Source organism: Chamaea fasciata, unplaced genomic scaffold (assembly GCF_029207755.1).
Source record: "Chamaea fasciata isolate MVZ Bird 193981 ecotype frontalis unplaced genomic scaffold, bChaFas1.0.hap1 SCAF_1, whole genome shotgun sequence".
NCBI lineage: Eukaryota > Metazoa > Chordata > Aves > Passeriformes > Sylviidae > Chamaea > Chamaea fasciata.
Genome location: NW_027094086.1, coordinates 127,676,357 through 127,693,606, shown reverse-complemented (window position 1 = coordinate 127,693,606; position 17,250 = coordinate 127,676,357). Strand labels below are relative to the sequence as shown.

General features: G+C 38.2%; 1 protein-coding gene across 4 annotated transcripts in view; it reads left to right on the top strand.

The window, feature by feature from the left end:
* The window catches only part of GLCCI1 (glucocorticoid induced 1), a 52,187-nt gene extending 35,573 nt beyond the window's left edge, over nt 1–16,614 (top strand). The window contains exons 4-8 of one of the 4 annotated variants that reach the window (XM_066196860.1): nt 121–234; nt 2,208–2,360; nt 8,263–8,473; nt 14,074–14,194; nt 15,261–16,614. In XM_066196860.1, coding sequence (XP_066052957.1) covers nt 121–234; nt 2,208–2,360; nt 8,263–8,473; nt 14,074–14,194; nt 15,261–15,609 — 948 coding nt within the window. In that variant the 3' untranslated portion in view covers nt 15,610–16,614. Of the gene's footprint in view, nt 1–117; nt 235–2,207; nt 2,361–8,262; nt 8,474–14,073; nt 14,195–15,260 lie in introns of all 4 variants that reach the window. The other 3 variants (XM_066196850.1, XM_066196878.1, XM_066196869.1) reach the window with 3 other exon arrangements.
* The last annotated feature ends 636 nt before the right edge of the window (nt 16,615–17,250 follow it).

Below are 17,250 nucleotides of genomic sequence, written 5' to 3'. Positions count from 1 at the left end.
ATCCCATATGCCTGTAAAATCCTCCAGAGAGGATTAAAATGTCCATGATTCACTTTATATGTGAAGATTTGAGCAGTTGTGATAACTCATTCTCACTTCACCTGAACTTCTCTCCAGCAGATTGCCAAACTGAGGCAGCAGCTTCAGCGCAGCAAGCAGAGCAGTCGTCACAACAAAGAGAAGGAACGTCAGTCACCTCTCCATGGCAACCATATAGCAATCAGTCAGACTCAGGTAAGTGGGTAGTCCCTTACATTAACAGCCTCCCACCTTATTGGGGTTGGCTGAATAGCCTGCTGAGCGTTCCCATCTGTCTTGTGTTTGTTCTCTTGTGTGGTACACTGAAATGCTTAACAGTCTGATACTCCTGTACCTTCACTGGAGTTTATCTAATGGTTGTCATATAATAAAAGAAGGGTTGCACCAGGAGAGCAACTGAAATATATTACAGTGCTGTAAAAGTTGTGGGCATGGCCAGATAAGGCTGCGCTTCCAGGGGTGCATACTTCCTTCCAAAACTGATTTTTTGTGGTAAACTTTCAAAGCTCCCCTGGAAAGCATTTGCTTATCAGTTTTGCAATGTAGTTCCATCTTGGCTAGGTAAAAAATAAAAACTGAAAATAAAGCAAAAGAAAGTACCAAAGCAGGGTGCAATGGAGGATACCCAAAGCAATCATGATCCAGTTATTACAACCTGTCAGCAATATTTAAACCCAGTTACAGTTCTAAAGCTCAGGTGAGGTTCAGCCAATATTTTCATAAATCATAAGGCACTTGCAGAAAGCCTTTAACCATGGCTTATTTGGGAGTGCAGATATTTGAGTCCTGATTAAATTTCACCTATGGTAGTAGATCCTTGACTTGGACTCCCTGTACTAGCAGGCCATTCTTTGAACATCTGAAATGTTGGTTCTGTCCTGGTATTTCCTGAGTACCTTTTTGACTACCTGGTGTTCTATAGCAGCTAGTTACAGGAGCTGGTTGAGCTGTGATGGCTGATTCCTTACATTCCTTCTGTGGGGATAAAATCTTGTGGTCAAAACCTAATGCATGAAGACAATAGGAATTTGATGCTCTTCCTGAATCTGTTAGCCTTTATAACAAAAGATCTTACTACATTTTGCACAGAAAAGGGTTTTACTTTGCATCTCACAGTAAGCTGTTGCAAGTACCTGTACCATTTTAGTCACATGGCAGACAATTTTTGACTGAAACCCACCCTAGGACATATGCTGGGAAGAAATATTTTTTTAGTACTTGGAGCTCACTTTGTCGTTGTTCACATGACATTTTGGTTTCTCAGGAAGATGTTCTCTGATAAAGCCATTCTGCAGGCAGTGTGTTTTGGCAGTCAGAGAATGCTTGCAGGCAAATGACTTGCACCTTGGGATTTGCACATTGTGTAAGATTCACTTGGTAAGAATTCAAAAAAAAAAGTTAACATTTTGTCTTAAGCATCCTGTGATTCTGTGAGCAGGAGGAAAACACATTGATTGACATGTGAGCACTGTTCATGGCGGTCAGTGTAGCTGCTGCCAAGGTGAAGCTTTTAAGGCTGATTGTGCAAGACGTGTGTTCACCCTTGTGAATGTTTCCTGTTGGTTACAGAGCTCCACTCAACAGGGTTTTCTGAAAATCATATTTCTACTTACTTACATGCTTGTTTCTTAAACTCAAGATGATTTCTGTTAAGACCTTTGACATAAAGTTCTGAAAAGCTATAAGCTAATGAAATTCAAGGTTCAGAATGAATGTTTTGTTTTTCATTCACTAAAACCAACCAAAAGAGAGTAAAAGTGCATTAAGTGAATATTTCAGTTGAGTCATTAAGCTTTAGGAATGTTACGGAATGCCTTTTGGATCCCAGTTAAAGCATTAGCATCAGGGCCCCATGCACTCCCCATCCCCCTGGGGAGTGAAGCCTAGTCTGTGCCTCCAGGAAGTACATACACCTGTCTACTTACTACCAAGTGAAGTCATAGAATGCTTTGATTATACAGCTTGTCTTTGAGTTAAGTAGAGATGATTTTGTTGGCTTTTGATTTATGCAGGCTTTTGTTTTTATTTAAATTCACCAAGTAAAGGTGATTTTTAGATGGCAAAATCAATACACAGCTTCTTACTTAGTAACGTTTTTAGTTTTGGTCTCAGACTTCTGCCTTTATTCTGTTTTCCATCTTTAAATCATGTTGGTGTCTACCTTCTAGGCTTGTATTTCCAGATCTGTCCCTATGCCACTGTCAAACATTTCAGTGCCAAAATCAACTGCTTCACGTGTGCCGTGTAACGTAGAAGGAATAAGCCCTGAACTGGAAAAAGTGTTCATTAAGGAGAACAGTGGAAAAGAAGAAGTATCCAAGGTAAGCATATAATAACATGTTTATGGTTGTTATCTCTTTGTAATCCCTAAACACAGGGAAAACCTTCCTCTTGAGCAACCTTTCTTGTGGTTGAAATTACAAATAATTTTCTTCAAAGAATTGCTTGTTTGAAAACTTTGTTTCAGTGTTTTAGCATGGTGGGGGTGGTTTTTTGTTTTTCTTTTTTATTTTTAAAGGGATTCCAGCCAAACCTACTTTGTTTGGAATGCCCTTTCTGTAGAGAACTTTAAAGTTTTTTGAGAAATACAAGTGTTAGATCATTCAGACACTTCAGGCTGCAGTAATAAGTAATTCAAGATCAGGGGTTTGTTGTACCCGCTTAATTTTGCACTTTTTCATGAGCAGGATGTAAGTTTCCAGTGCTATGCTCTCCTTTCTGGTTTTAATGCTTTTTTTTCCATAAACTGAATGTGGACCATTTTGCTGCCATGAAACCTCTGTGATCTGTCATGGGAGATCTCTGTATGGGAAATACTGACAAATGCGGCAGCTTTGCTTTGGAGCATTGGACTTTTCATTGAGGAGTTTAATGCTTAGATGACACTTAAAATGTGGAATACTTGGTTTACAGCCACTGTTTCCTAAATAGCCAGTAAAAATTTTCTGCTGTGGAATAAAGTACTCCACTTTTTTTTTTTCTAATCTCCAAGGTGTAGGTGCTTTTCTCATGACTGGTCATGTAATAGCAATTCAGTATACAAGTCAAGCTATAAAACTTCCATCAGAGGTTTAAGATTCTGAAACCTTGTATTTGCAGTTCTTCCTATCAGTAGTAAACTTAAAAAGTTTTGGAGTAGTCTTGGCTTCTCCAGACACCTAGTTGTGTGGACAAAGCAGTCCTAAGAATTGAAATACTGTAGTAGTACTTCTATGTTAAGTTTTCTTTCCTAAGACTGTCTTATCCCTTTGGAAGAGGTGTGTATTGTACCAGGGGTATTAGAAATAAAGCCATGCAAACTAAAAGCCCTACTCAATAAGCCTTGTTGCAGTATCTCCAAAGAGAGTGCAAAAAAGTGTGGACTGTAGTGCCACCACTGATGTTGCTATGGCTAGGGTTGTAATCTCTTGTAGTTGGAGGATATTTCATTTATCTATCAGACAAATCATCCTTGTAAATGTTGTCCTTGGGCTTTAACAGCCTATTGCTTGGGATGCTGAGCTCTCCTGTGTTACTGAATGTACTGACTCTGATCCAGCAAAACAGTTAAGCACATACTTAAGTGCATTGTTGGATTTGGGCCAGAGGTGCTCGTCAGTTTACAAAACCAAGGCAATAGTGAACCCTTCTTCCAAACATTCAGCTGGCGAGAGCTTTAGACACAAAAGAAAGTCCTAAATCAGACATTGCCCTTGAAGTCAAGTCCATCTTTGTGGCCAGAGGGTTGTTTCCTGCTATGTAACTGTTAATTCCTGTGAAGTCTGGTCTTGTGGGACCTAGAGTGGGACTCCTAGCACTGTCTTTGAGATTACAAGACCTCAGTTTGCTTATGGAAGATCATAACAAGATCATAATTTATTCAATCTTACTGCCAGTGAACTTTCTCCTTATAGAACAGTTTAGCTGTATTTCAGCCTGGGGGAGTGGGGGCAGCTAGGTTAAAGGTTAGGAATTACTGAACAAAAGATAAACGATAGGAAACCAAACTTCACTGGTTTCACTGCTACTGAACCTGTTTGTTTTTCTTTCAGTTTTCTGCCATTCTTTCTTGCTGTAACATTTTGTATTTTTAGAAACTGCTTTAAAAGCACAGTCATAGATAGTTTGTTGCTTTGGGATGTGTCTTCTGTCTTTACTCACTCTGGTTTAGTTCTGTTACTTTTTTGAAACTTTAAAAAATTTTTTTTAAACATCTTATTGATGATTAAAATTGTAGTTATTAAAGTGAAAAAACACAAACCACTCTTGTGTTGTCCTATTATTTTTGTGTTTCGTACAGATAATTGAGGATTAGTAATTTGTCTGTGTCATTACCTTTTAAAAATCCAGTTGACTATAAAGTTTAGAGAGATTGCATGGTGGTCAAAGTATTCAAAAAATTTCATTCTTTGCAGTTTAGCCATAACTGTATTTTTTCACATAATTCATCTTGCTTAGTTAGCTGAATGTGTTTCCTTTTTGCTTTCATTAAGCTAAGTTGTCCTTTTTGAGTCACTTCTTAATCACCTCTTTCTCCACAAACCTATTAATAAACTTTTAATTAATGTTCTAATGCATTTATTCAAAATTCTTGGATATATTTTCTGTCCTTCTTTTATAGCTTGCTGATTAACTCTGGCAAGGTGTGATGGTGTGTGTGTCTATTCTCACCATAACTTGTAGGATGGAATCAATTTTTTGTGAAGTTGTTGCAGGCTTTTGTTCTTTGTCCCATTGTGATTCCACAACACAATCATTGGAGACTGAGATACAATAAGATGATGGACTTTTTGTAGGGATTAGGGGATAAGAGGTGTTCCCTCTTATGCAATACAGCAGTGAAAATCATGATAAGTGCCCTGTAGGAGAACACAGACATATTCATAGGCCTCCTGTCAGGAAAAACATTCTACCAGAACTATCAAGTATACAGTAATTAGAAATAAAGAAATTTTGATGGACTGTCAGACAATGTAAGTAAACTGATTACTATGTTCCTTGTTTGATTTCTAACGTTTCTGGAAGGAGGTGACAAGGTGGTTTTATGTACCTATCTGGAAACTTAATTCTGTAGTAAAATTGCTTCTTTTATTTTGCACAGATACAGAGGATCCTTACTTAAGTCTTCATAGCCTTCATCTGAAAATTGTTTTTTTTTCCCAAATGTTCCTTCCTAGGATGCATTATGGTTTTTGCACTTGCAAAAATGCAAAGTCTAATGCATTGATGGCTTCACTGATGCCCGCAGGAAGAAGCATTTCCCTATGTTGGCCCTTGTCTTCCAGTCCAGAGGAAAGTTTTTAAATCAATAGCACTGAATGCTTTGCTATTAAGAAGTTGGCTCCCAAAAAGATGTACAACTTGTGAGGAGACTCCCATTGGTAATATTATTACAGACTGGTAGCATTCCTGATTCTTTTAAGTAGAGTGTTACTGAGATTGTTTTCAGTATAGATCTTTTTGCTGGAAAAAAAGTTGTGAATGTTAACAGTGTATTGAGAAATGCATGCTTCTTGTCAAATGGAGCACTTTCATGCCTTTGCTGGGAGATGAGAGCAGTGTGTAACTGTGTCCAAGAGCACACATCCAGTCGGGATGGACAAGTGTCTTGTCAGAATGCGTTTGGCATAAGGTCGACTTACTTGGAAAAAAAACCCTCAAGAAATAGCATATAGAATGCAGTAATTTCCAGTTGTTTTCCATGCATTGGGCAATATGGAAAGTAATAGCAGCTGTACCAAATTAGTTGCCCTCTTTCTTATCTTGTAAGGTTGTGAGAACTTCAGTTTTAGAATAGTTAGGGCATGACTCATGGAAAGTAACTTCAAAAGTGCTTTTTTTATGTTGATCAGTTTTGATACATGAAGTTTTTAACAAGTGAAATACTTTTAGTTGGTAATTTCATGGAGTTTTTTGCACTTGTCAGCGTCGAGGTAAAGATAAATACAAAAACCCAGAAACCTGAGAAATTAACTGACACTTTCTGTGTCTTAAATGTTATTGCACTTGTAAAGAATGATAAATATTTAGCTTTTTCTGCTTGTGAGTGTATCTAGATATGTGTCTAAAAATATGGATCGTTTTTGTACCTCAGGCTTTAGTTCAGGGGAGATTGAAATATGTGATGTGGGATATACTTCCTGACTGCCTGAGACTATGTTGTTCCTCCAGGTGTGGAAGAACATCTGTGTTATCCTGAATCTTTAATTATGTGACTACTTACTGTTTTTTTCCCCTCCCTGGAATCCTTGTTTTCCCTGTTACATAGACCATAGTGTATGCCCTTAATAAGCAGTTGTTTTTTTTCTTTTCTCCTCCTTAGATTTGTGTCCTCATGCTTACTGTTACACCTTGCTTTGAAGTCAGAAATCTGAATTTTTTCCTGAGATTTTGCTTCTTTTATAATAGGAGTGTGTCTGAAATTTCGTTCCCTTTACATCACTGTTACGCGAAGAAAGGTATTATTTACACGTTATGGATGGGGAAACACGAATTCATCAGGGTTCTATAGTGGGGTTCTTCAGGTAACTCAGGATGTTGCATTCCATTTTAGGAGTTTAGAATACAGCTCCTGTAGTCTCCTACTGTATCTGTTAATGCAGAGTACTTTTACAAATCAAACCTGTGTAAACTGGGCATCCAGAAGAGATACTATAAAAGACAGAGGTTGATTCAGTTGATTCCTTGGCATCTCAAAGAATTTTTGTGGTAGAGAGAGAAATAAAAATGCTGTTTTGCGTGGCAGTTTGTTTGTTGGTTTGTTTTTTTTTTTTCCTTTGTTGGTTTGGTTATGGTAATTATGATCCTGCTTTCTTTCTACAGCTTCAGTCTTGTTTTCTCTCTTCTGTCTGTGTAGCAAATGCTACAATTCTGAAGGTCTGTCTTGTGCATTGAATGAGTCAGGGACTGTTGGGAGTGATGGGAATAGAGCACCAAGTCGTGTTGTAACGCATATGCAGTGTGAACTGAGCTGTTGGAACAGACCACACAGCTGTGCCCAAACCTTACAGCATTTGATGGAGCAACTGTAATGTTCTCTTTATAGTGTGTTTCTTTGCTCTTATTTGAAATATGAAATGGTATTAACTGGAAGCCTCATAAGAAGAAAATTACCTTCCTGCTCTGCTGTGTCTGCCTCTTTGTATAGTTCGCGGTGGTTTTCTGGATAGACTTGCTGAAAATGGGAGAATGTGATACTCGGCCAATAGGTGTCATGTCCTCTAGCAAAAGTGTTGGGTTGAATTTTAGGCTCTTGGACAAGCTGTTACAGTTTTGGAATATATGTGGAAGAGAAGCAATAAAATAAAAATGTTCACTTGAAGTGAGAAGGAAAAAGACATTAATTTTTTTGTAGCTAGAACATTTAAGCTGTTCTCTATAGTTTGGACACAGTTCTCATTGAAGTGAGAATAAAAATTGTTTAAATCTTGCAGACATTTTTTCCCCTTCACTTCTAAGCAAGAGTCTAATTCCCGCTTGATTTCTTACATTGAAAGCAGCACTGTCTTTATTAGAAAAAACTAGCTTTCCATTGGGAAGGACAAGTAAGTAGAGCGTGCCAGTCTACTGCTGTGAACATGTCTATGCAGCATGTTGCAGAATGAGATGCAGGATCACTCTGGCCACTGCCAGCTAGGCTGATGGGGCAGGCAGAGCCTACCAGCTTTGGCTCAAGACAAAGCTTGTGAGCCTTATTACAAGCCTGTGTGGGCATCATCTATAGAAGGATGGAATGTAGGGGTGTGCTGGAGAATTACAACTTACTAACAAAACTTGGATGGTTTCCTTTTATAATTGTAATTTAGCTGGTTGTTATGGCAATAGTATGCCTTTGTATTTGACATTTTCTACTTTCCCTTTTATCCACATGTGAACTCTGTTAGGGTACTTGTTTTTGTTTTATAATAGCAGTGACCTTTATTGAAAATCGTAGTACTAAATAAAATTAGTGAGGGAGGTTTGCTTTTTTTAAACTATACTAAAAACCATAGAAACGTAACACTGGCATGTATTGAAGTGTGGATGTTAACTTTGTGTTGAAACGTGTGCACGTTGCCCCAGTACTCCGTGTAATGAATGTATGTTGTATCCATTGTACACTGCATTATTTTCTTGTGTGAGATCCTGTTCTTTCAAAAACGGTGTTTGTTCTTCTTAAGGCCTTCACTTATGAGTGCTGTAGGCTGACACTGCTTGTGAGTTTGCTCTTTTCTCTGTAACGTGAATTGCTTGTTTCCCCTGCAGCCTTTGGATATCCCTGACGGTCGAAGGGCGCCGTTGCCTGCTCACTATCGTAGCAGTAGTACCCGAAGCATTGACACGCAGACTCCGTCTGTCCAGGAGCGCAGCAGCAGCTGCAGCAGTCACTCACCATGTGTCTCTCCCTTTTGCCCTCCTGAATCTCAGGATGGGAGTCCCTGTTCAACAGAAGATTTGCTCTATGACCGTGATAAAGGTGAGAGTAGAATGGCCTGCCTTTACCTATGGGAGGCATGTGATGTCATGCTTTTACAACTACCTTCATTTTACTCATTACATCAGTTTTTGTTTTTGTTTGATGGTTGTGGAGGGATTGAGGATTTATCTGAAAATTGGTTTTGTTTGTTTACATATCTTTTTCCCTCTTGTTTGTGGAACTTCACAAACATCTTCCATAAATACGTCAGAGGAGCACAGCAAACAGTTAACTATTTATGAAGATTCTGATATGAAGAATTCAGACTGTAACACCTTTACATTTAAGAAAGGTTTCAGGAAGGTTTGTAGTAGACTGTATATTTATCATAGGTGAGTTGCTTGCTGTTCAAAATGGTGATAAAGTTTTATACTGCTTTTAAAAGAACTCTGCTTCTGAACTCTTACATTCCACTTGAAGCTGTTTGTTGAGAGGCTCAGATACCTGTGTGAACCACCTGGTGGAGAGTAATTACTTCTCTGTATGCTGCAGAACAGCTCAAAAATTCTGAATAATTTATGCGTTTATCAATATCCTGTGGTTTTTTTGAAGTCTGTAAAATGTTGTTGGGTTTTATAGTGGGAGTACAACTGGAGTTTCAGTAATTAAGAGTTACTGACAGACTGTGGACGATGAGAATATAGGCACCAGTGTAAAAAAGACTGCGTTTTTTTTGACAACTGTGTACTAATAAAATTATCTTTGTGCTTCTGGTCAGCTAGCTGAAACATGGACTTCAGTAGGGAGGATGTAGGATTTGGGTAAATCATGCAAGCTAAGAGGAGTAAGTTTCACAGAGGAAACAAAAACTTCTAAGATTTAGCATATATTTACCAATGAGCTAAAGATAGCAGTGTTTTGAGGTTATAAGTAAGGTTAAGCGGTTTTTTGTAAATACTGTTTATTAATAGTTGAGGTAATTTGGGAATAGGATTGGAGAAGTCAGCAGGAGAAATACTACCTTTTCTTGATTTCTGAAAGTTTTTTCCCCTCTTGAATTTAAAAGGAAATAGTGGAAAATAAATCCATCTGCCCAGAATCCTGAACTGCGGGTGTGTGTGCGCAAGTGTGTAAATTAAGCACATTAAAGTGTTAGCTCAACATGATAGTTGCCTATTCTCCAAAAATAAGTGGCATTAGCTTGCCCCCCACCATAGTCCTTTCTTATACTATGCACATGAATTTTAATGCGTTGTCAAGACTGAATCACTATAGAAACATCTACTCAAGTATTAGCACACAAAAAACCATCTTGACAGGTAAATTGGTTCATATATGTCCTGATAACAAATATAAGTTAAAAAGCAAGGAAATTAATAATTCCTTCTGCAGTCAGTACTCCTTCATCACAGTAATGGGAATTTTCAGTGGTACATTTTTTGGCAGCAGCAAGTGAAGACAGTTTGAAATAATGCATCTAGCCTTTTTAATGCTTTTCAAGACTGTTTATCTCCTGTCTTGGATTTTTTGAACAGCTGACTGGAGTGAAATTTATGAGTAGATACTTATTTGTGAATTTTGGTTTTAAGACTTGCTTTAATCCTAGGCTTGTATCAAAAGTCTTCTCCAGGAGAAGTGTGGAGGTGATGATGATAAACAGCCAGTGTTTTAAGTCATCATAATGGCCTTTTAAAATGAGTTTAAGTAAGGTACGTAATACTGTGCATATGAAAGATAAAAGCTTGAACTTCTCATCACAACTTAATTCTCTAAGGGCAAGGTGAAAACTAGGAAAATATGTAGCAGTTTTCCAAGAGAAAGTACTTTGTTCAGAGGCTATAAAAGTATAGTCAGAAAAGGTGCTTTTTTTCTCTTATATCATCGAGATACTACAGGGCAGTTGTTCTGAATGTTACTTCAAAATCATTAAATTATAGTAAAATGAGGGATATGGGTAGAAGTTGCAACAGAGTAGCGAATTTGAGGGACAGTTAATACATTTGGTGTGGCTGTCAATGGCTCTATACAATAAAAACTTGGGAAGGTTTTTTCACACCTTAATTTTAAAGGCTTTTGTGAGCTAGAGTAAAGCCATCATCAGTTTTTTGTGAGGCCCTTAAGTTTGGAAAATGCTTTGTGTAACCAAATGCAGATGTTTTGATGATGCTTTCTTGTTACTTTTCTAAAGGTTTAATTTTCCTCTTGATGGAAATAACTTGGCTTTACCATTAAAAAGTGGAGTTATCAGCGTTATTAATGGTTGTGGGGTGTGTTGCTGTGCTGAATAGGAAAGGAGGGTTAATTTGACTGAGAGACATAAGCAGTGAGACGAGCCAATGCTCTGTACAGACACAGCACTGCTTTACATTCCTAAAGCATCTTTTACTTCCTGTGCAAAGCTGTGCTTTGGCCTGAGGCCCTCCCAGCTGCCCTTTGGACTCTATCAACTGTTGGGTTTACCTTTCTGCAAGAAGCTGTTAAATAATTGAATTTTTCAAAAGCAAGTGAAAGCTAATTTTCAGCAAAGGCCCACAATATTGCTCTGAACACAGTAGTGCTACTGCACAGTATTGATTAGAGTAGACAAAGAAGGGTTGGGAAAGAATGTATTTAATTTCATGGCACCTTGACTTTATGATTTTGTGTTAAAACTACTGTTTGACTGGATTTGTTTTGTGATACTCTGGTCCATGAAACTCTAATTCAGATCCCTACATAGCATCCTCAGGAGCTGCAACAGAGGTGAAATTCAAAGGCATCTGAAGGTACAAGCAGATGAAATCTGGAGGGGTTTCTTTGTACAAATATAGATTGTATACCCGTTTTTCAGGGATTTTAATTTAGGTGCCTTTACATAGCATTTAGTAGTCCCACTGTTGCTAGCAGGCTCTTAAAAGTAACATGTTTGTTAAAATGCTTGTTAAATTCTGGGCATCTGACTCAGTTCTTTAAAGAAAAGTTGTTAGTGAAGTCTTTGGATAGTCTTAGTAGTTATTTTTGAACCTATCCAAAGAAATCCCAAGGCTCACTGGCAAAGTTTCTTGTTCAAGTATAGTCACTCAAAAAACGGTTTCACGGATTTCTTTTTTAGTTACCTCTTTTGTTGTTCTAATATGTGCAAGCTTTGATTTCTGGTATTAAGGTTAAAATAGTTTTTTTAATGTTTTAATGACACTCTTAAAATGTTTTCTAGTTAACAGTATATATGCTTTTAAATCTATGCCCAGAAATCCCATGTGACAAGGCTCCATATTGTCTGTTGTGCGTTTGTGGCAGCAAAACTCCCTTTAAAGATTCCATGATCAGTCACTGTCAGCGGGGCGGAACGGGCTGGAATTGGATGGAATGGGGCGAAATGGGATGGGTGGGCTGGGACATGCCGGCAGGGCGCCCCCTGCTGGTGGGACCTGAGGGGCTCGGCCTTGGGGCCTCAACAGCGAACACTCAGAAAACACACATGGATTTGCTGTGTCATCAGGGATTAATGCGGGGCAGTTTAGCACTGCAGAGCTTACAGGATACACAAGTGGAGACTGGCTTAAACCGTGAATTCTACCTCTTGTCGCTTTAACTCGTGGCCTGTGTTCCCAGCCCCTTCTGCTCTTGCCCAACACCTGCCTTGTATGTGCGAGTTTCCTCACAACCACGCGTGTTCTTCAAATAGTGCGTGGTGTACATTTGGTCAGAATGAAAATCTAACAACTTCGTAAGCTTTAAAAGCAGGGAGGGTTGAGAGAGATACTACTTGTTTAGCAGATGTCTTACATAGAAAGTTTCAGCCAGGCAGGGCTAACTAAACCAAAAACTTGAGTGAAAGCTGAACTGGCTAGCAGACAAGACTCTTAAATCTTCCAAGAACTGACTTAACTTTGAATTCTGTTTGATTCTTCCCTTGGATGTACTGCCATGTTTTTCCACTATTCGGTGGAATGAACAGTAGTACATTTTATGTCTCTAATTTTTAAAATAGAAACTTGGATCTTCAATTTTAAATATTAGAAGGAGGAAACAAACTGTCTGGGTTCTGTTAATGATTTCTGTGTTTGGAATGAGCGGTGTGTGCCAGCAGTGGAAAGATGCCAAGAGGACCATCATGCTCTCAACTTGGCAAATATCTGTATTGTCTCTAAGCATTTTCTGCCTTCGTAGTTAACACCAAAAATTCTGTAAATAGAAGTTCTGTATTCGCTCTACAGCAGCAAAGAGCTGAATAATCAATGTGCTACTGAGGTTTACTTCAACATTTTTTTAATTTCGTATCTTTCATAATCTTCAAAGGGAAGTGTGACATTTGAGTTGATTTGTTTCTTGTTGTAAGAGGAAGCAGAAATGTTTCAAAACATCTAATGATTAGGCTTTGTATTTGAGTCATGGTAATATCATAGTTTGTGTAGTTACTCTTTGCAAGCTGTTAAAGACAAATCTGTCCACTTTGGTGAAGTTAGATCATAGTGCTTGAAGCTTGGATAGCTGAAAAGGCAACACACATGCACAAGAGGAAAGTATAAACTTGAGTTAAAAATGATGTAATCCACATAAGTGGAAAGACTTCAAAAGAATTAAAGCAAGAGCAGCTATTTCTCTCCAATTGAGGTGTATTTGTAAGCTGGTGGGTCCTTATTAATTTTGCAATTTCATTTTTTAATTGTAATCCTAAGCAGGGAATAGGGAACCAATAATACTACTCTGGGAGAGATGTTGTTTTTTTGTAAAGGTAGAAGCCACTGCAGAAAGCTAATTTTCTGTGGATAACTATTTCTGTACCTACTTTATTTCCTTAATGTATTTACTGTCAAGTTGTCAGCGTAACTTTTTAAAGTGAACCCTTTCATAGGTCTTAATATTTCAAACTTCTGTGCTTCTGTCATTACCAGACTTGAGCCTTCTCTCATACTTTCTGAGGGGTACCAATAAATCTGCCTGTTGCCTTTTGTCCTAGATCTTCACACCTTTAATTCAAAGTGTGTCTGGTTAAAATACACACACAGCTGGAGTTACAAAGAATACCTGTATCATTTAGCCAGTAACGACGAGAGAATTAAACTGTGGAAGTTTTATTCTAGATACTAAAGCAACTTCACAACTGTGAAACAAGTAAAATAAGACATTGTAATGGTGAGGTAGCAGTACCTGTGTTACAAATGTGTTTTGTTTCATTGCAACTTCTGAGCTGTTCACGACACTAATGGGGTCAATATTCCACTGAAGAATTATGTTTTAAAATAAGATACAAGCTGTATACACACATCTTTAATAACACTGTTTATACAGTGAGAAGGTGTTTTATCATTACCACTCATAATTCTTCTGCATGTATTATGCACATTACCTTGTTTATTTTTGGTTTTTGAACTATGTAATAAAGAATGTGTTTGTTTCCAGGATCACAGCTCTGCCTTGTTCCAATTGCAGTGTTCTGGATAAAAAAATGTCCTCCTGTTACATGTTATTATACAATAGATTGCTGCTGCACCAAAGCTGATACTCAGAAGAAATGTGCTGTACACGGGTGTTAGAAGTAGCCTGCAATAAAGGAAGCGTTGTGGTAGAAGCAAACCAGCGTAGTGGCTAAATTGTGAAAAAAGCCATCTTGTTTGGAAATCAAATTTAATTAAAAAGCACTCTCAATCTCTAGTAATATAACTGCTTTAAATTTTCAGACAGTGGGAGTAGCTCACCGTTGCCCAAGTATGCTTCATCTCCCAAACCAAACAACAGCTACATGTTCAAACGAGAGCCCCCAGAGGGATGTGAGCGAGTGAAGGTCTTTGAGGAAATGTCGTAAGTAATGCCTTTTATATCAGCTGGTATCTGCAAAGCAGTAAACCTGTTTACTGAGCCTATTCAACTGCAGATGAATAAACTATTCCAGCTGATGGGTTTTTCAGGAGCAAACTATTATTATAGTTTGTGCAGAAGAGAAGTTCAAGTGTTTACATTGATGTGAAGAGAAAATGGAGTCTTTTACCTCTTTGTGTGCATTTATAAAAGGCAACAAAAATCCAAGCAGGAAAGATAAGGTACAATAATTTCTTAAGCATTTATATAAACCTCTTTCCATGTATTTTTTTTAACATTTTAAGTTTTTGTGGCTTAAGCAAAAACTCCCCTTGTCATAATTATCAGTTTCAAGCATAGGTTGCACTTTGATGTGTATAAAACGTAGAAAATGGAATGAAGCATGTGTGAAGTGTTTATAGATGGTAGTATGCTTATGGCATAGACTTTGCTCAATATTTTTTGCTGAGCAAGAAATTGGAAATTAAACTCACGGACATCATGTCTTTTTCTCCTAGACCCAGCAGTATTTGAGCACAGCACATGCTGCTGAGGTTGCATGCTAAGCTCCTGTGGATGAAAGAATTTAGGAGGGGACGTTTCTTGCTCTAACAGCATTCATTGCCTGCTGGGTGGTAAAAGGAGCAATGTTGGGTTGTGGAAAAAGCCTCCAGACAAATTGTGGAATATGGGAAATGAGAGGTCTGTTTTATGGAGGTCCTCAAAGGAATTTAAAATGACTAAATAAGTTGTTGCTGCATCGCTTATCAAAGAAGAATTTGTGCCATTCTAAATTAATCGTGGCATTTTTTCATGTGCATATGTACTGCAGATTTTTTGTGCTGGAAGTTGCATGTTTGTCCAGTAATTACCAAGTCGTTTTTTGTGATGGTACTATTTTTAATGCTGTGGATCAGTTAGCTGACTGCCAATATGGAAGATGTTTGCCCCTCTGTCCAATTAATCCCATTCCTCGTCATTCACATTTTAGCAATGTATAGAACCACAAAGCTCATAATGTGAAAAACATCTCAGCTAGCCAGATATATAATCTTTTTTCTCGTTGTAGGTCTCGTCAGCCTGTCTCAGCCCCTCTCTTTTCATGTCCTGACAAAAACAAGGTTAATTTCATCCCAACCGGATCAGCTTTCTGTCCTGTAAAACTTCTGGGCCCCCTCCTTCCTGCTTCAGACCTGACGCTGAAGAACTCTCCAAACTCTGGTCAAAGCACAGGTTTGAGCACCCTGACTGTTGAGCAGCTTTCGTCTCGGGTCTCTTTCTCATCTCTGTCAGATGACACCAGCACAATGGACTTGCCAGAGATCCCGGTACAGCAACCGTCCCAGCAGCAGCAGCCGCTTTTGCAAGAAATTCAGACTGAAGACCATTCCTCTCCTCAGAGCTACGTGTTAATCTAGAGCAAGGTGGAGCAGGCCTCTGCCCCGAGACAAGGAGGGAGGAGATCCTACTTCAGATACATCTGCATGAGGTGACAACCTTTCAGAACACCACGGAATACTTAGCAGCGTTCAAAAAAATATCTCAACACTGTTCTTGGCAGGGACAGAATCCATATTCAGCATTTTTTTTGTGAGAAAGCAGTAATGCCTGCAGAATCCATATTACGTTAAGCGTTTTAAGTGGAGACTATGCATTTCATAGTACGTTTGACCAGATTAGTACTGTGTCCTGTGTTCTGTTTCAAATTCTACAGTATAAATAAGCTCTCTCTATATATAAAAAAATGTTGCCTGTCTGAATAGAAAATGTCTTGCTGTGTTGTGTCCTATGGAAAATACTGTACTTCAGGATTATGTTTACAATTGATCCAGGTGTTTATGTTTCTAACTTCTGTAATACACACAATGCAAAAAAAAAAAAAAAAAAAAATGGCCACAGCAGTTGCACAGTGCCCACCCTATGGCCTAGCTTCAGGTACTTCTCTTGAAGTGTAAACTCAGGTAACTTGGAATGTATATCATATTGGAATATAAGATATTTTACAGCTACAAAGCTAAAGAGGGAACATCACTCTTTTGCCTTTCCTTGTTTTATGCATTATATTTCCTCATTACATTCCACTTTCTTGGAATAAGTGCATTCAGATCCAGGTGAATGATGACCCTGGGCATGGGTGAACATGAGGATAACCAGCAAATCTGTGATGTATATCACTTTGTCATGTGCTTACAAGTAAAACAACTGTTGCATTTACTGTCATTTCAATAGATGTAAAATTGTGGCATTTAAAGGTTTCAGGTGTTGCTCAGTTAATGACTGTTAAACTGTTGCAAATAAAGTGTTCAGTACTAGGCTGTACATGAGAAACATTCCACTTTGTGTGTGAGAGGATTTTGAAAGACAAAACTGTTTTTGTTAAAGGACAGAAATTCTTTCAGGTTTCACTGGGGGGGGGGGGGGCGTTTGGGGATTTCCTCTCATGGTTTTTGTTGGCAGTTAAGGATGTGAAATGCTACTGTTACCGTCTAAAAGTCAAATTAATGTTTAGTTTCTCTTTTGGAAATGTTCATTCATTTGCTGGTTGGAAATAGATTTTCAGATTTTGTTGAGCAGTGTTAGATGAACAGCGTTTTATTTATGTAGTGAGCAATTGTGTTTGGATGAAAGTCCAGAAGTAGCAAGTGGGTGTTTTAAGAAGGGTGGGGAAAACAATAGTTTTAAGTTCATGTTACTTAAAGCTTCTCCCATAACTTTCAGTTACTTAAGCTGTGTGTGTGTAAAAGTGTGCTTTCTCCCCTCCTTAAGTGTGAATAAAAGAAAACTCCATGTAAAATAATCCTGGTTTTGCAGGCTGGACACTTTCTCAAAATAGTACATGGCAAGATTGGGTTTGTGCTCTTTGGGTGCTCTTCTATTGTACTAGAAAAAGAGGAGCATTGCTTTCAGAGATAATTTCTTGTGATACAAAGAGGACCCCAAAGGCAAATTAAACTTGATGTTCTTGCTCCATTGCTTTCAGGTCGGTGGAACTACGTTTATGCTGTCTGCTCCTAAGAGAATAAGGTTCACCTTTTCCAGGAATTGAAGAGATTAGTAGC